This window comes from Camellia sinensis, chromosome 11 (assembly GCF_055761805.1).
Source record: "Camellia sinensis isolate YWXY chromosome 11, ASM5576180v1, whole genome shotgun sequence".
In the NCBI taxonomy this organism is placed as follows: domain Eukaryota; kingdom Viridiplantae; phylum Streptophyta; class Magnoliopsida; order Ericales; family Theaceae; genus Camellia; species Camellia sinensis.
Genome location: NC_138971.1, coordinates 162,560,342 through 162,581,927, shown reverse-complemented (window position 1 = coordinate 162,581,927; position 21,586 = coordinate 162,560,342). Strand labels below are relative to the sequence as shown.

General features: G+C 34.4%; 1 protein-coding gene across 4 annotated transcripts; it reads left to right on the top strand.

Annotated features, from left to right (window-relative positions):
* The first annotated feature begins 10,991 nt into the window (after nucleotides 1-10,991).
* Nucleotides 10,992-21,026, top strand: LOC114259081 (oxysterol-binding protein-related protein 2A). 4 transcript variants are annotated; one of them, XM_028199082.2, is made up of 11 exons: nucleotides 10,992-11,829; nucleotides 12,766-13,125; nucleotides 14,808-14,904; nucleotides 15,916-16,361; nucleotides 17,665-17,820; nucleotides 18,265-18,432; nucleotides 18,563-18,703; nucleotides 18,896-19,114; nucleotides 19,220-19,333; nucleotides 19,770-19,962; nucleotides 20,566-21,026. In XM_028199082.2, the coding sequence occupies exons 1-10, from the start codon at nucleotides 11,419-11,421 to the stop codon at nucleotides 19,929-19,931; spliced, it is 2,274 nt and encodes a 757-aa protein (XP_028054883.2). In that variant the 5' UTR covers nucleotides 10,992-11,418; the 3' UTR covers nucleotides 19,932-19,962; nucleotides 20,566-21,026. The 4 variants fall into 4 exon arrangements, 3 of the variants coding, with proteins under 3 accessions (XP_028054883.2, XP_082752112.1, XP_082752111.1); XR_014344883.1 differs by having other exon boundaries at nucleotides 10,996-11,829; nucleotides 19,184-19,333; XM_082895986.1 differs by lacking the exon at nucleotides 10,992-11,829 and adding an exon at nucleotides 12,198-12,615.
* Nucleotides 21,027-21,586: the final 560 nt, after the last annotated feature.

Below are 21,586 nucleotides of genomic sequence, written 5' to 3'. Positions count from 1 at the left end.
AAGTCATGTACATGAATTATCCTTGAGTTTCACATTAAGTTTTGTTCAATTGGCATGCTTTTGGGCCATGATTTCTTGTTATGATGCTTTAAACATGTTGTTTTATGAGTCTCTAAGTGTTTTCTAAAGTTTTGGGCCCAGAAAATTGAGTTTGATGCATTTGAGGTTGAATTTAAGCTTGGTGATCAAATCTGGAAATTCCAGAAATTTGATCCACGCTCGAGCGAGGGACTTCACACTTGAGCGTGCACTCTGAGTACATCCACTTCTGCTCGAGCGTCGAGAGTTACGCTCGCGCATGAAATGCACATACACAGAAGTTCATATGTTTTGCAGTCCGCTCGAGCGAGAGAATTCACGCTCAAGCAAGGGTCTGAGTCTCACGCTCGAGCGGAGGTCGAGCGTCCATCAAGCGTGAAAAACATGCAACCCGTACTTTTTCAAAAGTTTGTAGTCCACTCGAGCGGGAAAAACCACGCTCGAGCGTGGACCTTATTTTCAGCAAGTTTTGAAAAATGTTTTCCAATACACTTTTGTATCCTTATTCCATCCTAGGCATTCCTAGGCCATGTTTAAAATTCCATAATGAGGATTAAAGACTAGAAACGCACTAAGAACAAACGAAGTAAGTTATGTGCAATTCAAGCGTGTGTTTTAGGTGTGTTCTGTTATGTGTCAGGTAGGTCACGTGCCGTATACCATTTGACTAGTCTGCTCTGTCTGTCTGTCTTGAAACCAACTGTGAGTAATAACTTAGTAAAGTTATGTTCAACTGTATTCATTTTCTATGTGATAAAATAAGATCTGTTTTCTGAAGTGCTATATTCTGTACAATGAATGAGTGTCCAATTTCTGATATGTATTCGTGGCATCCTTAGCATCATGTGATATGTGTTAGCTGTTACCCAGTATCGGAGGTTTCATTATGGAACTTAATATGTCTGCACTCTGTTACCCGTACTGGAGGCTCCATCATGGGGCTCAGCATGTTTATTCTCTGTTACCCAGATCCGAAGATTTCTTTATGGAACTGGTTATTTATAACCCCCACATGTTCTGCATCTATTCTGTATCTGCTCTGTTAGCGCTAATGGATGTACCATGTACACTTAAGCAAGACTTATGACTTATGTATATGATCTGGACAAGAATATGAACGTGAATTTGTTATGAAAACGAATTATGATCTCTGAATCTGTATGGACTCATTCATTAAAACCCTTTACTCCGTTATTATTTACTGGGCTTCTGCTCACTATTTATATTATGTATGTAAGTGAGCGAGCACGTGACCAGGGCCAGAGTTGATGGCCTCCATTCAGCTTTTGTTAGCCAACCTTTGCGCCTCCCGAGAAGGTTCCGGGCGAAGTCTTGTGTTGTGGCTGTTTTTGTAATCATAGTAAACTCTGTTTGTTTTGTTAAGTTGGGTTGGTTTTCCTATATTACCTTTATGGGAGGAATATGTAAATTTGCATCTTTTGGTCGTCACTCTTATGTTTATACAAGTTTTAAATTATTATGTCTAATGTATGTCGTCACAACTCATTAGACCATTTATATTTGGTACATTTGCTTCCGCAACCCCTTATTATACGCTAATCTGTCATGAAGCCTTTGGTAATCCAAGGATTACTGGCCGGTTGCGATGCTAAACCTATAGAGGTAGGTTTGGGTCGTGACAATAAGGAGGAGTGACTAATCCCTCCATTTTTGGAGCTTCAAAGCATGATTTTCAGCCCTCATAAAACCTCTAAAAATTAGTTTGAATACTAAAGAAAGATAGTGAAAAGGGAGAAGAGTTTGGGTTATGAAATAAAGGTGCAAAAAGAGCAAGCTCTTTCTTCCTTTTTGGTAACCCTTCCAACTTAACTCCAACACTACAAACAAGCTCAAAAACAACCAAAACAACAAGAATGATGGAGTAAAGAACAAAAATGAAAGCAAGGAAATAGAAAGTAAGCTTATACCTTTCAAGAAGCAAGCTTGCTCTTGAAATTTCCAACTCAATTTCAATGCACTCTCAAGCTTGAATTACACTTCCTCAAGATCAGCCAAGGCTTTAGGATGATCAAAGAAGGTTGTATAGGATGTGTAGTGGTGGTGTAAGCAAACTAGGTTAGCTCAAAGGATGCCTTGCAATGGAAGAAGGAGGAGTCAAGACTCTCAAGGTGTATATCTCTCTTCTAGATATTTGTTCAACCCTCAAAACAATCCAAGAGCTTCGGTTTTATAGAATGCAAGCTGAAAATGTGACAAATATCTTCAAAAATGGACAGCTGGCGGCCTCCTGCCCAGAACAATGTTTATCGCTATCGAAGGCTGGCTGGCTGGCCATTCATAGCCACGGTCGCCCATTTCCAATGCACAGTCAGCCCTTGATGGCCTCTCATATTTTTTTGATTCAAACTCAGCTCAAGGTGAGAAATGGTCGAGAAATGAGACCCAAGGGTTCAAACAAGGTAAATGTTGAAGATGTGAAGCTATTTCGAAAGCCTGATTGATTCCGATCTAAGTCTTGTGGGCAATCAAAAGTGAGGTGTCTACACCTGGCTTGGCCTAAAAAGATTAAGATGGGTGGGCCAAGCCCAACCCTTACATTCAATCCATTCCCTCAAGCCTCAAGCCTCAAGCCCAAGTCCCAAGAATCATGATCCATGGACCCAGACCTGGTCCAAGCGAGCGAGCGCGGGCGTATGGAATTTTTGCATAATAACTTAGACCATAATCTTGGCCCAAATTCATCCTTGAAGCATCTATGACTCCCTTCATTCGGAAAATTTGGATGCCCGAAAGGGCTTACACCCTAAGGCAAAAAATAGAATTTAAATACCCACCAATGTTCTCATCTACAATCAATGTGGGATACAAGGTTTTACATCTTTTCTAACACCTCTTTCATGAGGCCAACTTAATGAGTCAATTTCTCATTCAAACCTTAATGGTTTTTGGTCATTCTTTTTGTGGTGTAAAGATCTCACTACAAAGAATCTGAAACTAGTTTACTCTACCTCAATTGAGGATTGGCACCCACTTTAATATTGTATTAAAGTCACTAAAAAATCATTATTTTTCCAACAATGTTTGCCGAGGTGATTGCGGTGTTATCGAGATTCGGTGTGGTAATGCCGAAATCCGAGACACTTGAATAGAGGACAGGAGTCCTAGATAAGAGAAGACTCTTAGTCTGGATAAAGATAAGACTTTTGAGGAGCTTATCCCTATCTATTTGAGAGTCCAAGATGAGCATCGTGGCTGAGTACTATGAAGTGAGACTTCTAGGGACTAGGTCATTGCTAGTTATAAATGTGGGGTACCCTTGTGTGTTTAAGGTACGCTTTAATTTGTGCATTAAGTACTTATGTGGTATCTTTGAGAGATTATTTGACTGACTTGATCGTCAGAGTGCCCTTGGGTGGACGAACCACCGTGATATTTTCATTTTCTTGTTGACAGATTGTTGGTTTAATATATTTTGCTGCATGCTCTCCAGTTAAATTTCTTGTTTGGGTGCATGGTCAGAAATTAACAATCACAATAGAATAGGTGTATAATTCTTTCTCAAAGATATAAAACAACAAATATTGAAAAAACATGTTTCCGATGCTGAGTTTTTATTTTATTTTATTTTATTTTGCTTTTATTTTTTATTTTTTCAAGGTTGCTCTAATGCAGTAAATTTATTCCTAAGAATAAATTAATTCAAATATTATGCAAAAGACAACATAGAACAAATTATATTTGTAGTCTCTATAATTTATCTCTATTAATAATTTAGATATTGTAATCTATTTGAATCAATTTTATCCTTAAATTTTTCACACTATATTAATTTAATTCAATTAATAACTCCCTAAAGAAATTTGACTAAAATCAAAAGACAAAATAATTTATTCACTCTCCTCGAAATGATTAAGAGTTTAGCATGCAAATTGAAATGATATATGTTTCCTTTTGAATGGATCATTGTGTCCTTCATTTTTGTCCAAATTTTTAAAAATGAATTTATCAATGAGACTAATAAATAGACACAATATAAAAAATTAAAATGTAAAATTAATACAATTAGAATTAAGGAGCACAAAGAAGAAAATTACATGAACGTGTTAAGATTTGTACTACTGTAAATCTAAATTAAGTTATGGAGAAAAATCAATTTGTCTCCTTAAACTATTACTTGGGTCATTTTTTTTTTTTCCTTCTAAATTATCAATTTGAATAATTACTCTCTTAAACTATTGACATTAATTTATTTTATTCCAAACTATAAACAGAATTAAGATTTTTAATGAATTAGACACCAAATATTTGTAAACACAATTTGCTTAAGTAGTAGTCTACTACAATTGATTGTATTTTGTATTTTATTGAATATTTTCAAAATGATTAGTTATGTTTTTTTGCATGGTAACTGAGTGAATCTCAATTAATCACGTGTGTGCCAACAAGTGTAATATTCCATCACAAATAAGAAAAGTGAATTAATGTCAATAATTTAAGAATAATTGTTCAAATTAATGTGATTTTTTTTTTGCTAAGTTCTCTTTTCTCTTAGTCGACCTTAAATGAAATGTTTCACATGAACTAATTGACAACCAATTGAAAAAAAGTTTCTCTATTTTATTTTTTTACAATTTTTATGGGAATAGTTTTATTTTATGCAATGATAGCATCCAATAGTGGTACTTTTATGCGAATAATAGTACCTTGGTGGATTTTTTGAATTATAAAAGAAAAAATTGCAAATCAATGTATATTTTTTTTAAAAAAAATTCAAATTAGTGAAAATTTTATCAACTTTAATAATTAAAATTATAATTTTTTCTATAAATTTGTAAATATTTGATGAAATTATCAGTGATTTACAATTTTTCAATTATAAAAACATACCACTGTATTAATCATTTTACTATCACATTTCAACTGTACCAAATTCTTTGTTTTGTAGCATATTATTCATTTTAGATTAAATGTTGGACCAACAATATTGTGAATATAGAAAAACAGTGTGTGGATTGCACTAAATTGCAATAAATTTTTTAAATCTTATCCTATGTAGTATTCATATCCTTCGTCAAAACAAGTTTAAACTATTGCCTTAACCTTCTGTTACAACTTATTAGATACATAATAATAATAACAATTAAAAGGAAAAATCCCAGCAAGATAGAATGAAACCAAAAAAATAAAAATAAAAATGAAAATTATGGCCTCAAACACAAAAGAGAGAAAATATACGAGTCTCTTTGAAAAAAGGAGTCAAAGCTTCAAGAAAAGAAAAAAAAAAAAAGAAAAAAAAAAGAAGAAGAAGAAGAAGAAGAAGAAGAAGATTGAGTGGGCTTCTAGTAGCTTTGCTTGAATTGACATGGTTGCCCTTTTTGTTGGTTGAGGTTCAACCTTTGACTCCATGGGGGTAGGGAATGGAGTGCAAGTTAGGTGGTATCAAATCGAGTAAAAGAGATGGAAATGAATCTCTATTGCTAGAGGAAGGATCGGTTGGAAATGGTTGAAAAATTTTGAGTAAAATTAGAATTTTTTTTTAAACTTTGGTTTATTATTTAGGTGGGACTTGAGCGTCAAATTTGGCGGGTCAAAGTGGTAACGCGTTCTATGCCGCATTGTGATTCACGTGGTATATTTGGTTGCTCAAAACCATTATCGAGTGAATGGAAAATTGAAGCCAAAGTGAGCTTCATGGAAATGGAGTTTTAGTGAAAATTCCTTAAGGTTGGAAAATGGCTTGTCCCACATTGATTTTGTGGGAAGTTTTGAATGGGTTTATAAGGCAAGGGATTGGAACTTGGGGTGTGCTCTAAGGGGTACCCAAGTTTTGTAGAGAGGGGGGTTATGGACAAAATGGGCTTGACTTATTAGACCCAAAAATCACCACACACGCGCGCGCGCCGCCTCTGTCGTCCGGTCGGAAGGGCTGGGCTTGGGCGCAGGTGTGTGGTTGGGTTGGGTTTGTTCGGCCCAATACTAATATTTTTGGGCCAGAAACATTTGGATGTAATTTTATTTTTTGAAATAAAATCTGTCAAACTGTCCAGAATTCAAATTAATTCCGGAATTAATCTGTTCCGGTTTTTCTCTACACCCAAACAGGTCCCTTCCGTTTTTATCTGTTTGAATTTTGAACCCAACAAATTTAAATCTGTTTAATTCAAAACCAAACAGGTTTCATACATGTTCAAAACAAGTTAGCACCTGTTTAATTCAAAATCAATAGCCACCACTACATCTATAAATAGGCAGCCCTCATTTGATGCTTGAGATTCAGAAATTTCGTACTTCTCCTCTGTAAATTTATTCTTCATTTTGCTGCATTTAATTTTTGTGAGAAAGAGTGTAAACACGTGTGTTTGTTGAACAAATAAATTGTAGTGCTACATTTATTTGTAGTTGATCATTTCATCCTGGGAGATAGACGTCCATTTTCTGCAAGCACCGTGGAGAGGACGAATCTGTCTTAAGGAAACAGTTTCGAACACTGGACTTGATCAGAATAATATTCAAGATATTAATCAAGTAAGTTACTTATTTATTTTCTGTTTTGATTTATATAAATTAGATTTTAATTTTGTTTTTGTAACAAAATAAAATCTGTTTTTATTTATTTTATTTTATTTTACTGGTTTGATTTTTGTAATCAAACAAATTCTCTCCTTTCCTATTTTCTTTTATATTCTGTTTGTTGTTTCAGCAATGCTAGGGGGCCACAAATTCTGTGGCTCAAATGGCTCAAAACACCCAAAACAATGTCGTTTTGGCAGTTTCGGGCCATTTGAGCCACGGAATTTGTGGCCACCAAACATTTTCCTTGTCATTTAGTACCCAAACAGAATATATTATTTTAAATACAGTGAAGATTGTCCAACAGGACCTTGTATCACCCACCTCTTTTTTGCTAATGATTTAATTCTTTTTGCAAAAGTTGATACAAAAAATTGTGCTATTATTAATGAAGTTATGAATGTGTTTAGTTTCATATCTGGACTTAAAATCAATCTCCAAAAATCTAAACTTTTTGTGTCTCCTAACCTTAATCTTAGCAAGGCCACTGATCTAGTGCTAGATGTAGCATTTCATTAACAACTGATTTGGGTAAGTACTTAGGTGTCCCCCTTTTGAATAAAAGCGTGACCAGGAACCATTTTAATTATATCCTTGAAAAACTTCAGAACAAGTTGGCTGGTTGGAAAATGAATGTTCTCTTTATGGCAAGAAGTGCTACTCTTGTTCAATCTGTTACTTCTACTGTACCTTCTTACTCTATGCAAACTATGGAGTTACCCAAAAGGGTGTGCAATGATATTGACAAGATGAATAGAAATTTCTTTGGGGTGATACCCTAAAGAAAAAGAAAATTCATCTTGTTAATTAGAATGAGGTTTGCAAAAAGAAAAAGCATGGTGGACTTGGCATTAGGAAGGCTTGAGATCATAATCTAGCTCTTCTTTCTAAAGTTGGGATGGAAACTCATTAACAATGAGGGAGGTACGTAGACTGAGGTTTTGAAAGCCAAGTATTTGAAAGGCAAACCTTTTCTGAACTGTAAGAAGAATAGTAGATCCTCTCATGTGTGGAGAGGAATGTTGAAATCTAGAAACATTTTAAAAAAAGGTGGAGATGCCATTACTGTTGACATTTGGAAAGATTGGTGGTGTGGAGAGAAACCTATTGAGGAAGTCATGACCTCAAATTCTCTCACACCACGCAATATTTCTATGAAAAATGCTATATAGGTTCTAAATTTTTTACCAACTAAATGACCAAATGTCCCACATGGGTGTGGGGTCTGCAAAAAAGTGGACCCCACATCCATGTGAGACATTTGGTCATTTGTTTGGTAAAAAATTTGGTATCCCTAACATTTTCCTATTTCTATCCAAGGTCCGGGATATCACTGATGTGGAAGGTGATTGGGATGTAACTATCGTTAATCAAATTTTCCCTCAATTTGTAGCAGCCTCTATTTTCAAAGAGCAATCCCCTAAATATAATTCCAACTTGGATCATTTGGTTTGGAAAGGGTCCTTTGATGCCACATTTTCCATTTCTAGTGCTTTTGAAATTGCTTCTGATTATGATGGGAAAGACGAGGATTGGCAGTGGTTGTGGAAAAAGAAAATTCCACAAAAACTGAAAGGTTTTTTGTGGACCGTCTTACATGGCAAACTTCTTACTAACAACATGAGACCGAAAAGAAGGCTTTCAAATAACTCTTGTTGCCCATTTTGCAGTGAAAATGAAGACCTCAACTATGTCTTTAGAGCATGCCACAAAGCCAAGGCAATATGGACTGTTTTTGGTCACACTTTGGAAAATCTAGAAAAATAGGAACCTTAAAGTTTTTGAAAACAAATTGGTTACCCAGTTTGAGAGTTTGAAGTTTATTCTTAATTACTCCACCGAAATTGATCTTGCTTTTAGCTTATCTATTATTAATCATAGACTCTCATTTAGACTTATTGAATGGTCTCGTTCTCCTGTTGGTACTCTAAAGCTGAATATAGATGGAAGCAAATGGAGTAAGAGACCAAATGGATTTGGAGGTCTCATGAGAGGGGTGCTTGGATATGCGACTACCACAGAAGGATGGACAGCTATACCAGTCTTGAAGCTGAATTATAGGCAGTGTATAAAGGTCTCATAATAATTCTCCAAAAAGGCTTTAACAAAGTGATTGTGGAAAACGATGCCCAAGAAGTTGTGAAGCTGCTAGTAAAAGGCCCTGGTGAGAAACATCCTTACAGAGGTCTGGTAGAAGATATGAGGATCATCTTCAATGGCTGTCAATGCACTGCTCAACATGTTTATTGTGAAGGCAACCTCTACGCGGATGCTCTTACCAAGCTGGGCGCTGTACAACCAAAAGATATCTTGTGGTCAATGACCCCTCTATTGAGATTAGGAAGCTTCTGGTTGCAGACATGCTAGGGATAGAAAGGGAAAGAATTTAACTCTCTTGTTTTTGTTTTATTTCCGTTGTATCAAAAAAAAAAAAAAAAAATCGAGTAATGTTGAGAATTACTTAGGTACAATTTTTGAGAATGAGATTTTCGGTCTAAGCCTAACCCATGCTTTATTAAATTTAGCTCGGGTTAAATGGGATTGCCCACAAAAGATTGGGCCGGGATATGAAGGCTAATTTTGTTAATTTTTTTGGGGGGGTTAAAACTAATATTTTTGAATAGTTACTTTATGTTTGGTTGATTGGGGAGGTATATTTATCTATGACGTTATTTTGGGAAGTCTGGGCTAAAAAATTTCGTTTGTGATGAATTTTTTTGATTTTTTTGACTTTTGTGAGAGAAAAAAATAAAATGATTATAGTTTGGATGTGACATTTTATTTTATTAGGTTAAAAAGTATTTGTTTGGTTCCATTTTTCAGAAAATAGTTTTTAAAAAATTTTACTTTTTATTTTTCATATTTTAATATTTTCAATGAATTTTTTTAATATTTTAAGTATTTTTTTTAATTTGTAGACATACCTAACATAAATATACTTAAAAAGTATAATATTTGTGATTTTTTTCAAAAATACACTAAATACCAAAGAATACAAACAAATACAAAAATTCAATATATTTTTTGTATTTATTAATTTTTTAAAATAATTTTTTACAAATATTTTATTATTTAGAGATATCGAAATAAGATGTATCTAAAAAAATAAGAAAAATTACTTAAAATTTAAAAAATATTCACTCAAATTAAAAAATATGAAAAATAAAAAATTTAACTTTTAGAAAATTAAAATTTAAAAAATTAAAATTAAACATTTATATTATATTCTTTTATTTATATTTTAACAATTTTTTTTTTATTTTAACTTATGTCAAAGGGTAAGCAATTTATTTGCAGTATCCTTTAAGAGGCCATAGTACGGCTCGAAGAAGGACGAGTGCCCCCCAATCGAAGAAAAAAGAAAAAGTCGAGTACATTTATATTGTGGGTTTGATGATGAGTGAGTGGGAAAGTGAGACGTGTGGCATTTACTGTTTTAATCATCAATTTTTGGCTGTCTCGTTTTTTTGAACGATATGTACGCTTATTTCGAGCAACACTTTATCATAGCATTTCTACTGTTAATAGACATTTTATTTGTTTAAACATTATTATAAAGGCTTCTTTTGGTAAAGAAATTAAAAGTAATTTTTTGATTTTTAATTTATTTTCAATTACATTATTTTTTTATATTTTTTTAAAAAATAAAAAAAGCTAAAAAATTAATTTTTAATTTATTTTTCAAAACAATCCAAAATATATATTTTATTTTTTTTATCAACTTTTTATATTTAATGGATGTTTGACATAATTTATATAAGAGTATTTATTTAAATAAGTGTACTTATTTAAGTTAAATTATTTTTAAATTTTTTTAATATTTTTTGTATAAAATAAAAAAATTATTTATTTAAATCACCTCAAGTACTCTTAATTCATTTCTATCATTTTTTAATTTTTTTATAAATTTTTTTCATGATAAATAAAAAATTAATATATATTCAAAAGAAGACTATTTGTTCATTTGGGCTGTATAAAAAAAAGAAGATAACTATAACTTATTTTAATTTAAAAATTGGTATTAAGATAATTTATGTTTATAATTTATTAAGTAAAAATAATTTAAATAAATTGAAAAAAAAATTAAAAAATATAATGATAATGCTAATGACATGATATCATCCTCCCATCATTAATTATTATTATTTTCTATTAAATTTATGTTGCATCTTAAAAAAGAGATTTATCTCTCCATTTAATTTTTTTATTAATTGATTATATCATGTGTTATTCATACACGATAAGTCACGAGAACTCACGACCCCTCTCTCTCGAAAAATTCTAATATACCTTTTACTATATACATATTTAATTATATATATAATATATATTTAATTATAATTCATAAATTATTTAATATTTTATATTATATTTAATTATGATAATTTATGATTTAAAAAATTAAAATTATGCCATTTATATGTTACACATTTCATCTCTCTCTCTCTCCCTCTCTCTGCTGCTTCTTATGGTAGTAGTGAGAGAAAATGGAGTCTCCTTCCCTCTACCAAAGTCTGCTTCAATAGCGCCGTTAATTACGATTCTGCCACCAGACCTCTCTATTTTATGATCGATCGAAAACAAAGAGACTGCTTATTTTACTAATCCCATTTTTTCCAAATTCATCTTTCTCTCTCTCATATTTTCAAAACTCGCTCACAGGTCTCTCTCCTCTCCTCAACACCTTCCATGTTCTTTCTGTTGCTCTCATTCCCTCCAAAACAAACCCAACCCAAATAACTATATAAATCTTTACCCATCTATATATATTGAAATTTGGGTTTAGGGTTGGGGAGGGGGAGTGAAATGGAGATTTGATTGGCTGTGAATTGGAATTCGTGGATCAAAATGCGAGTGAAGGAAATGCATCCCCTATGTTGTCTCTCACTGGAGAGTCCGGGGATCGGAGACCAGTCTCCGGAAGTTTCGCAATCGAGAACCGGCTCCGGCATGCCGGCGACGATGATTGCTGGCGGATCTGACGGCAATGCGGGGTGTCCGGCGGGATCCGAGGCCAGCTTCGCCGGAGTTCTCTACAAGTGGACCAATTACGGCAAGGGATGGAGATCGAGGTGGTTTCTACTCCGAAATGGCGTCGTCTCCTATTCCAAGATCCTCATCCCCGAAACCCTAGCTCTCTTCCCTGCCGGCGAAGACGTTCGGCTAATCGGCGACGTCTCCTCCGGCCCACTATCTCGCCACGACAGCTCCGGCGGAAGACGCCGGAACCACAAGATTGGTTGCATCGTTCATCTCAAGGTAAGAGAGAGAGAGAGAGAGAGAGAGAGAGTAATTAGTCTCGTTGTTTGTATTTGGCGCTACTTCACAAAACTTTCCATTCTGGGCAAAATATTCAGACCTTTGTTTCAAAATATTTACTCTAGTAATTTTTTCTACTTTCGTCAATTTTTTTTAATTTTCTGTGAAAATCTTCTTCACCAAATAGCTTTGTTGTCTGAGCTTCCATTAACCACTGGTCTCTCACTCTCATCCACACCTCTCTCTCTCTCTCTCTCTCTCTCTCTCTCTCCATATACACGTATCTATATATCTTTATTTTCTTAGTATTTATTTATTTTTGTTAATTTTCTTTTTTTAAAAAATTAATTTTACGGAATTTAACTGGCTGTTCATCTGTAGTGGGTCACATCAACAGGTGACTAGGGGCCACGATAGCCTACGCTGTAGGCCTAGGTTTTAAGCTGTGGTCACATCACCATTCGAGATATCAGAAGATTTGTGATTTTGTGCCTCGTTTGATCTTATTTTTCTTCTTTCATGGATCGTTTTCTTCACTACTTCCCGATCTCCTGTTTGGTTCCATCACTGCTAAAATCTCAGCTTTCGTTTTATTATCAACACCACTGTTGATCAAACTTTTCTGCTTTCGATCCAACGGTAGATCTAAATGCTTTACTTTTCTATGTATCTTGGAGACTGTTTGGGAACCGGGAAAATATATTTTCTGAGCTTTTCTGTCATCTTGTTACTCCACGGCTTCTGTTCCTGCAAATTCAGGTCGCCTGTTTTTATTTTCTTTCTTAGGTAGCATTTTGTTGGAAAAGGTTTCAACTTTCTGTTTAGACTGATTTCAATTCCATATTTTAGTGCAGTAAAGCTGCTTAGATTGAATTATAGTCAATCTAGGTTATTGAAGATCATGAATTCTGCCAATCTTATTGGATTTCTTTGCAGGTCTCTTCGTTTAGGGAGAGCAAATCGGACGATAGGCGATTTTACATATTTACTGCTACTAAAACCCTTCATCTGAGGACCAGTTCGAAGAGAGATCGGGTGGCTTGGATAGAAGCTTTAGTTTCATCTCGAAACCTGTTCTATCTTAGGCCATTGAATGATAGTCTCTCTCTTGTGCCAAGTGATATATCAATATCAACTGATAGGCTTAAAAAGCGATTGATTGAGGCAGGCATCAGCGATGTGCTTGTTAAGGACTGTGAGCAGATCATGCGCTCGGAGTTTTTGGGAATACAAGGACAATTCAAACTACTTTGCCAAGAGCGCTCGAATTTGCTTGACACATTGAGGCAATTGGAGGTAAATTTTACTTAGTATTTACCCTAATTTGTGCCGATATTGCATAAAACTACATTTTGGATTTGTGTCTAAATCGTGACATTTGTTTTTTAATAGCAGTATAAATCACAATCTAGTTACTAAATATTTTTTTTTTTTAAAAAAAAAACATGGACAAATTTGATTGACCGACTTGATGATAGTGACTTCTTATGTATGTGGAAATTACTATATCCCAATTGGTTGTGGTAAATTTTGATATCTTGGTAGATCATGGACAAATTTGATTGATAGACTTGATATGATATACTGACGCTACTCTTATGTGTGTGTGGAAATTGCTTTGTGGTAATATACATGCTCAAAACTAAGCTCTATATATCCCAATTGCTAGGGGGTAAATTCTGATATCTTTGCGGATTATGGATAAATTTTGATTGACAGACTAGATGATAGTGACTCTACTTCTCTTGCATGTGGAGCACAACTTCTACACTACTAAACCTTGAACTCTTGCCATTTGTGCTGATGCAGGATCTTTTTCAACTTCTGCTTTATTCTGTTCATCTTTGTTATTATTGTTTTATGATACGTCTTTCTCGTGGCTGGACCCACATTCTGTTTTGTGTTCCTCTTTTCCTTGTAATGCTGGTAACATGAGCAATTTCTACATGGTGGGATGCGTCTTATTCAACCTTTGCCATCTTATCTTGATCAAATGCCGCTATTATCTATTTTTATTTGGCCACGAGCAATTCTCCATGGTGGGACATATTCATGTCTTGGCCTCCCAACATCTCATTTCGTTCTGTATAGACATGTTTCTTGACTTTCCACTAGTACGTACCATAATTATCTCAGTTGTTGTGGAGCAACACATTTTGAGCTAATTACGTTTGGTTGAACAACTTGTGTTGTGTTATTTGGTGGAAGAAACAACTATTGTCGTTTAGATTATCACAATAGATACCATCTTACAAATTCATAGTGTGGAGACTAAGTCTGGACCAAGGAAAAAGAAAAATGTGAAAAGGATAAAAGAAATGCATATTGTAGAATTTTGATAACCTAGTTATTGTCCTCTTGCTCATACATCTATGACCGCACCATGGATCTAGCGAAGATATCACTCCTCTCATTGTCCCCTTAAATAGAATTTTCTTAGCAAACTCATCTCAAACCCTCACAATGCCATTCCACAACTTTACCACATAAGGTTCAACAACTGAACCCATAGACTAGTTACCTCAATCTCGCCCATGCTTTGCGTCTTTCACTTTTCTCCACAGACTCTCATTCTCTGAAGCGAAGCTGCAAAGTCATTTATCCAACAAAGTTTTATTGAACACATCCAATTGACGCAAGAAAATAGTGTCAAAATGTAAGGGTAATGAAAGATGCGTTGAGGCTCTTCTTTAAGTCCCTGAACTCGAAAAATTGGTGGAAAACTGTCCTCACATCTTTTGACCAAACTCCATCAGCTTTGAAAGAAAGGAAGAGTAAAACCATTTGGAACCAGGGAATTTCTCCTCAATAGTTTTCTGCTTAGGTTATTTTTTTTTTATTATTTTTTTTTTCAATTTTTATGTTTGCTTGTTTTTCTCTGTGCTTTCTGTCTAACAAAATATTCAAATGGTATGCTAATGCGTGATTTATTTGGTATTTGTAATGTTACGGTAGTCATCTTTCCTTTGTTTATGCAGGCTGCCAATATAGAAGCTGAAGGCTCTGGAATTCCTGATAGTGAATACCAATTGACAAAGCATGAAGTTTCCTGTCCAGGGCATGGAAAATATAGTGGTGCGCATGATATATGTTATTTACTTCTACTGTTTCACTCTCTCTCTCTCTCAAAAATATATTGTTTGCTCAAAATGCAGTAATTCCTATAATATTGTAACCGCAATTGTCCATTTAATAACTATTGATTGATAGACTTCGTCTTCCCCATAAATGATTTTGAGAGAGGATGTTTTATACGGAATGTAAAAATATTGATACTGATTGCATAGTAATTTTTATTAATAGACTGTTATTTGTCATTGCTTTCTAAGAATGAGGAGTAGATTAATTATGTCGCAATAAAAATTATATTATCACTTGCTTACGCCTTGAGGCAATACAATTTCTTTTATCTAGTTAAACTTTATTTCTAAATATTCAATTGTCCTTCTAGGTTTGCTACCAGTTTAGATTTTGTGGGTTGAGCCTGTCAATCTCATTGGGGTGTAACATAATAATTATTTTGGTTAAACTAGGTATCTTGCATCTGGTTTTCCGTATTCTCTTGTCTTTCATCTTCATCATTTGTGAACTTCTGCCTCCCTGCCTCTCCTTCCCCTTATTTCTCGTGCACCTCATTCAAGGCCAACATCAATCTTTTGTGCCAACTTTTGGTCCATGTGAAGTGCCCTTGGAGAGAGATAAGCTGGTTTAAATATTTTAGAGAAGATTCAAAGGTATAAAATTGTGCCATTCTTAGTCACTTGCATAAGTTGAAGAAATGGAAAACCACAATAAGCTAGACCTACTTTAGTTCAGAGGAACATGAACAAAGTTATCATAGCAATGGTATAGAGTATATGTGCAGTGTATGCGTGTATGTATATAAATACAAGTATATTCTAAAATATATACTGAAGAAATTTAGGAATATACATGAAACATGTATATTTTTTGGTCGTTGTCATGAATTACCTACAAAGTTGTTCATGTCCATTTTCTTATCTGTAAAAAACCATATAATGTGTCTAGTTTCATTTCTTCTAGCATTTGTTCTAATTTTCTTAACATCTTGTTTTTGTGGTTCAGAATGCAGCACAACTGAATCATCTGATGATATTGAGAAACAAGAGCTTGAAGACGTCTCAGATGAAGATGATACCTCCTATTTTGACACAATAGAGAATTTTTCTGAAACAACTCTTAGTTGTGGGTCTGTTGCTGGAGTTGCAGATAACATCAGTAAGTGTATGGGACCTGAAAAGCAATTTGATGATAGGAAAAATTTGAATGCTCAGAAGGAAGCTATTAGCTCCACATATCCACAAATTGAAAGGCGAAAGAAGCTTCCAGATCCGGTCGAAAAGGAGAAAGGGGTCAGTCTTTGGTCCATGATCAAAGACAATGTAGGAAAAGATCTAACACGAGTTTGTCTCCCTGTGTACTTCAATGAGCCAATATCATCTTTACAAAAGTGTTTTGAGGATTTGGAGTATTCTTATCTGTTGGATCGTGCATATGAGCATGGAAAAGCGGTATGATTATATGTTCGTTACCTCTTATTGTCTTTGCTTAGGGGGTAATATATACTAGTGTCTGTAAATTGTCTTCTGTTTCATTTCATTGCATTGTCTTTTCCTCTATTAGATGTTTGAAGTGGGTTAGTTTGGATATGCATTGGTTTGATATTACTAATGTATTCCATTATGTATATGCATAAGAGATTTTTAAAACATTCTGAGGAAATTGAATGAGTCCATCCATCGTCTTTCCCACTGGGCCCTGGAAGAGTCCTTTCTGTTCTTGATATAAGAATTTGGTTTTCTTTTCTTTTCTGTTTTTTTTTTTTTTTTTCTTTCCCTCTTCTTGTTAATCTTTAGGACTCCATTGAGATTCCAAAAACATGATCTGATTTCTATCTCTCTTTAGCATCACAGATATATTTATGGATTTGTGCTACTTACCTTCTGCATGTTAAATTAACCAGATACTTCATAAATCTGCGTGGGAGATGGTATCTTTGTTTGTTTTGATGGCTCTCAATTATGATCTTGGAGACAACAAGATCAAATGTACAATAGTGGTGCCCCTATAGTAAGAACAGGCTCGTCTAAAAAAGTTAAGAATGCCCACACTCAAGAATGAAGTGTAGTTTGAACTGTTCTGAGGTCCCCTCAATGGGATGAACAATTATATCCTCCTCATTACAAAGATTACTAGATTCTTCATTCAAATTATAAAACATGTTTCTGAGGCTGTGTGCCATTGGCTCCTTAACAGTCCTCTCAAATGAACCGTTCTGGATGGTTGAAGGTCAAGAACTTCAGCATCTAAAATCAGTGACTGCGAGATAGGTTTGTGCATATAGAAATTGCTCATTCATTTCCTATCAATGTAGCAGTGTTCACTTTATGAGTTAACAGTCAAGCCACTTTTTGCTGTTCTATTAATACAAGTTTGTTAAGAATTTCTTAGTATTATGTTAGACTGATTAATCTAATGAATTTATAGCATTATGAGAAAAAATTGAACTACCTATCTTTATTACGTAGTACAACAGCCGCCAAATTGTTATTTTTTCATTTATGCATATAACAGACACCTTTTTTATATATATTTTTATTTGATAAGTTATCACTGTCTTTTTTTTGTAGGAAGTAATTTTGTTTTTCCTTGTTTACAGGTTTATTTGTGGAACACCTTTGAGATCTAGTTTTTTAATGGCTCCTTTACTGGCATGATTAATTCAGTTCAGATATGTTTTCAACATAAAAAAAAGAATATTTTCAAATATTTTGATGTTTAACATTTTCTTGTGGTGTTGTGTTATGCTTCTAGGGAAATGGTCTCCTGCGAATTCTGGATGTTGCTTCTTTTGCTGTGTCTGGATATGCTTCATCTGAAGGTCGGCATTGTAAACCCTTTAATCCTTTGTTAGGGGAAACTTATGAAGCTGATTATCCTGAGAAAGGAATTCGCTTCTTCTCTGAGAAGGTCAGTATCTACAGAAAAGAGAATCATTGATGTTGAATAAATTGAACAATGGTCTAATAATTGGTTTGAATTTTCATATTCAGATGAGGGTTAAAAATTTGCATGGCAGAGTTTCTGTATATCCTTGGATGCAAAAACTGATATGATGAAATTTTTAAACAGGAGAAAAAAAAAAAAAAAGAAAAAGAAAAAACTGACAAACATGAAATCAAAGCAAAAATGTGGAAGAAAATGTCTCAAATTTAGAATGACGAATCTTAACAAAATGGTGGGAACAGCTATTTTACATCGGAAGAGGCCTTTCCACAAGGGCTGAATGTGTTCAACACTATCTTTATGTTTCTTAGGCAGATTTTGAATAATTTTGGCTCTCTTTTCATCTTGAATGTTGGATTGTTAATCATGATTATTATGTCATACTGTCTTTGTTATTTGTCGAAACAGGTTAGTCACCACCCAACAGTTGTTGCCTGCCATTGTGAAGGAAAAGGCTGGAAATTCTGGGGTGACAGTAACCTTAGAACCAAATTTTGGGGGACATCAATTCAGCTTGACCCTGTTGGAACTCTAACCTTGGAGTTTGATGATGGTGAGGTTTTCCAGTGGAGCAAGGTAGGTGTGCACTGTGATATGGTTGTGTTTGTGCAGAATAAGGAATGCTAGGCTGTTTTAATTTTACTTCTGTTATTTTCCTTTTACTTTTATGGAACACCCTCCTAAAACTTGTTTATTCTGTTCTCAGGTCACAACATCCATTTGTAATCTTATCCTCGGTAAAGTGTACCTTAATCACCATGGGACAATGCACATACGTGGTAATCGCCAATATTCATGCAAACTCAAGTTCAAAGAGCAGTCTATTCTTGACCGAAATCCGCACCAGGTAAATAAAGAGTTTTTACTATTTTTTACTAAATTTTACTTTTCGTCTTTGCAGTTTCATCGTATTTTCTTATGTTTTATTTATTTGGGTTGATATGTCTCTTAGTTACAAAACTTCTTTACATCTGCTTGAAGCCTCTTATTTTGTAACATTAGTGATGGATCCATTCTAAGTATGTTGCTTACTATACAGGTTCATGGATTTGTTGAAGATTCCATGGGGAAAAAGGTTGCGACATTATTTGGGAAGTGGGATGACAGTTTGCATTATATGAATGGAGATGGGACTAGCAAACCAAAGGATTTTGCAGATGCTTCTTTGTTGTGGAAAAGGTGTAAGCCTTGTAGTTCCACTCGGTACAACATGACGTCGTTTGCAATTACACTAAATGAGTTAACACCAGGGTTGCAGGTAGAGATGATGGATAGACAAAAATTTCATATGGATTTCCTCTTATGCATCTCTAATTGTCTTTTATAGCCTTATCTGATCCTGGGTATTTGATCTCGGATTAAGGAGAAACTTCCACCCACGGATTCAAGGCTCAGACCTGACCAACGTGGTCTAGAGAATGGGGAATATGAGAAGGCTAATGCAGAGAAGTTAAGGTTGGAGAGGCGACAGAGGATGGTATATCTTGCACCTTTATTTATTGCTTCTTTTTTAACATATTCTTGTCTTCTTTATCTGTTAGGAGATTTGGAACCAAAACATTTTGATATATGTAATCTCAAGTATAGCTGAATAACCAAAGACCAATAATTAAATTCTAAAGGTGAGATAAATTGATTGAATGGCTTAATAAGTCAATAGATGGCATGTCAAGAATGCCATTAGGTATATGGCTGGCTGCTAGATAGGAATGTCAATGTACATGTGAGTTTGTTCCATTTTGTTTGTTTGAAATGCAGAGCATCATTTTTAATTGCTTTTGTTCACTCTTTTTTACTATACATATGATTTTTTATTTTATTTTATTTTTTGTGCATGTTTCCAAATAATTGCTAATAGATGTGTGCAGCAGTTTGCAGTAACCTGACCATTCTATTCTCATCATCCTTCACAGTCGAGGAAATTGCAAGAAAATGGGTGGAACCCCAGATGGTTCGAAAGACAAGGTGAAGACGGACCCTTCCACTACACAGGTGGTTACTGGGAAGCACGAGAACATGGAAAATGGGACAGATGCCCAAATATATTTGGTGAATTTAGTGAAGACTTTGTTTAATTCCTTTGAAGAATCCTGATGTCGACAAAGGGTACATGTTTTTTCTCTAACAAGCTCCTATAGCTTCCATCAAATCACATCTTACTAGACAATCTCCAATGGTTACTGAAATTTGTTATCAAATTTGAATTTGGTGAAAAATCACTCTTTTTCCTGCTTCAACGGTTTTATCAAATAGGTATCAAATCCATGATTTCACTTTTGTTTCATCAAACTGAGAACCAATGTGCTTTTCATCAAATCACTGTTCATAGCCGTTTGATTTTCACCACTGGATGTTTCCCGGACGATCACCTTAAGGTAAAAATTTGTGAAAAATTACACTGACCAGTCGACCTCCGGTCGTCGTCCTAGTTGTCTGCCTGGTCAACCCCTTGGATGATCACCTTAAGGCAAAAATTTGTAAAAAATTACACTAGAAGGTCGACCATCAAGACATTTGCCCGGTCGACTGTTGTTCTGATGAAGCTTCCAAAACCTCCGTAGGAGCACTTGATATTAAATGATTGATATTAAATGAAATTTTTACTCAAATTTGATAAAAAATTTGATGCATCGTTGGAGATGCACTTATTATTACTTATTGTAGCAAGTTTTTGCAGTTTTACTAAACCTTGATTGCTTAAAATTGCAGGATAGAATGCGAAGCCTTCAAGATATCAAAGACCAACTAGTGCACATAGATTAGGTTATATTTTCCCCTCGAAGTTGTCAAAAGTCGATTTTGAAGGGCATTAGAGTGAAGAAACAGTCTTGAACGAGGTGAAAATGTTGGATTACAATCAAATTTCGTTGTGGCGTCATTTTCTGCGCACGAGTGCAGTTTGTGTAATTTAATCTCTCTCTCTCTCTCTCTCTCCATTTGTTGTAGTTCCTCCCAAACTTCGGTAGCCAATAGCTGACCATTTTATTTAGGTAATTATTTGCATTTTCTTGGTAGAAATAAATGTAACAAGAAAATGTATTGCAGTAAACCAGAAAACCATCATCCCAGCACGAGGATCTCTCGTTTAGGCGCATATACTGTTGTAGCTAACATCCCTATCCGGTTTTGAGTTCCTAAAAAGAATAATCTGAAATGTTTATTTTGTGCCATATTCCCTCTGCAGCTCTTTGGAAATTTTCTATTTAAACATGCGTGGGGCATAAACGCTGGCCGGACCATACACAATCTTTTCAGGCCAAATCAGTTGGCAATCTTATGGGCCTTTCGAGATCTGTAAGCTTGGTTCAAACTAGGGGGTGTAACTTGGGCGGGCTCAACCCGAGTAATCTGAGTTCAGTCCGAATTTTTTTAGGGCTTGGATAAAATATTTTTAAATTTGGTAGGGGCTTGAACAAAAATTCAGAAGTCCGAATTAAATTTGGGCAGGCTTGGGTAAAGACGTCGAACAATTCGAAGCCCGAATTATACATATATAGATATATAAAAATATTAAATATACATATAAATTATTAGTCATTACATGATATTAAAGTAATTTATATTATTAAATCATATTAAATATATATTATATATACAAATAACATAAAATTTTACTCTTTTTCTTTTTATTTTCACTCAAATTGTAAGGATTATTATTGTGACATCTTTCTTGCATTATATAAATTATTTGTTTTGATGGTATTAATGATTTTCAATAAAAAAAATTATA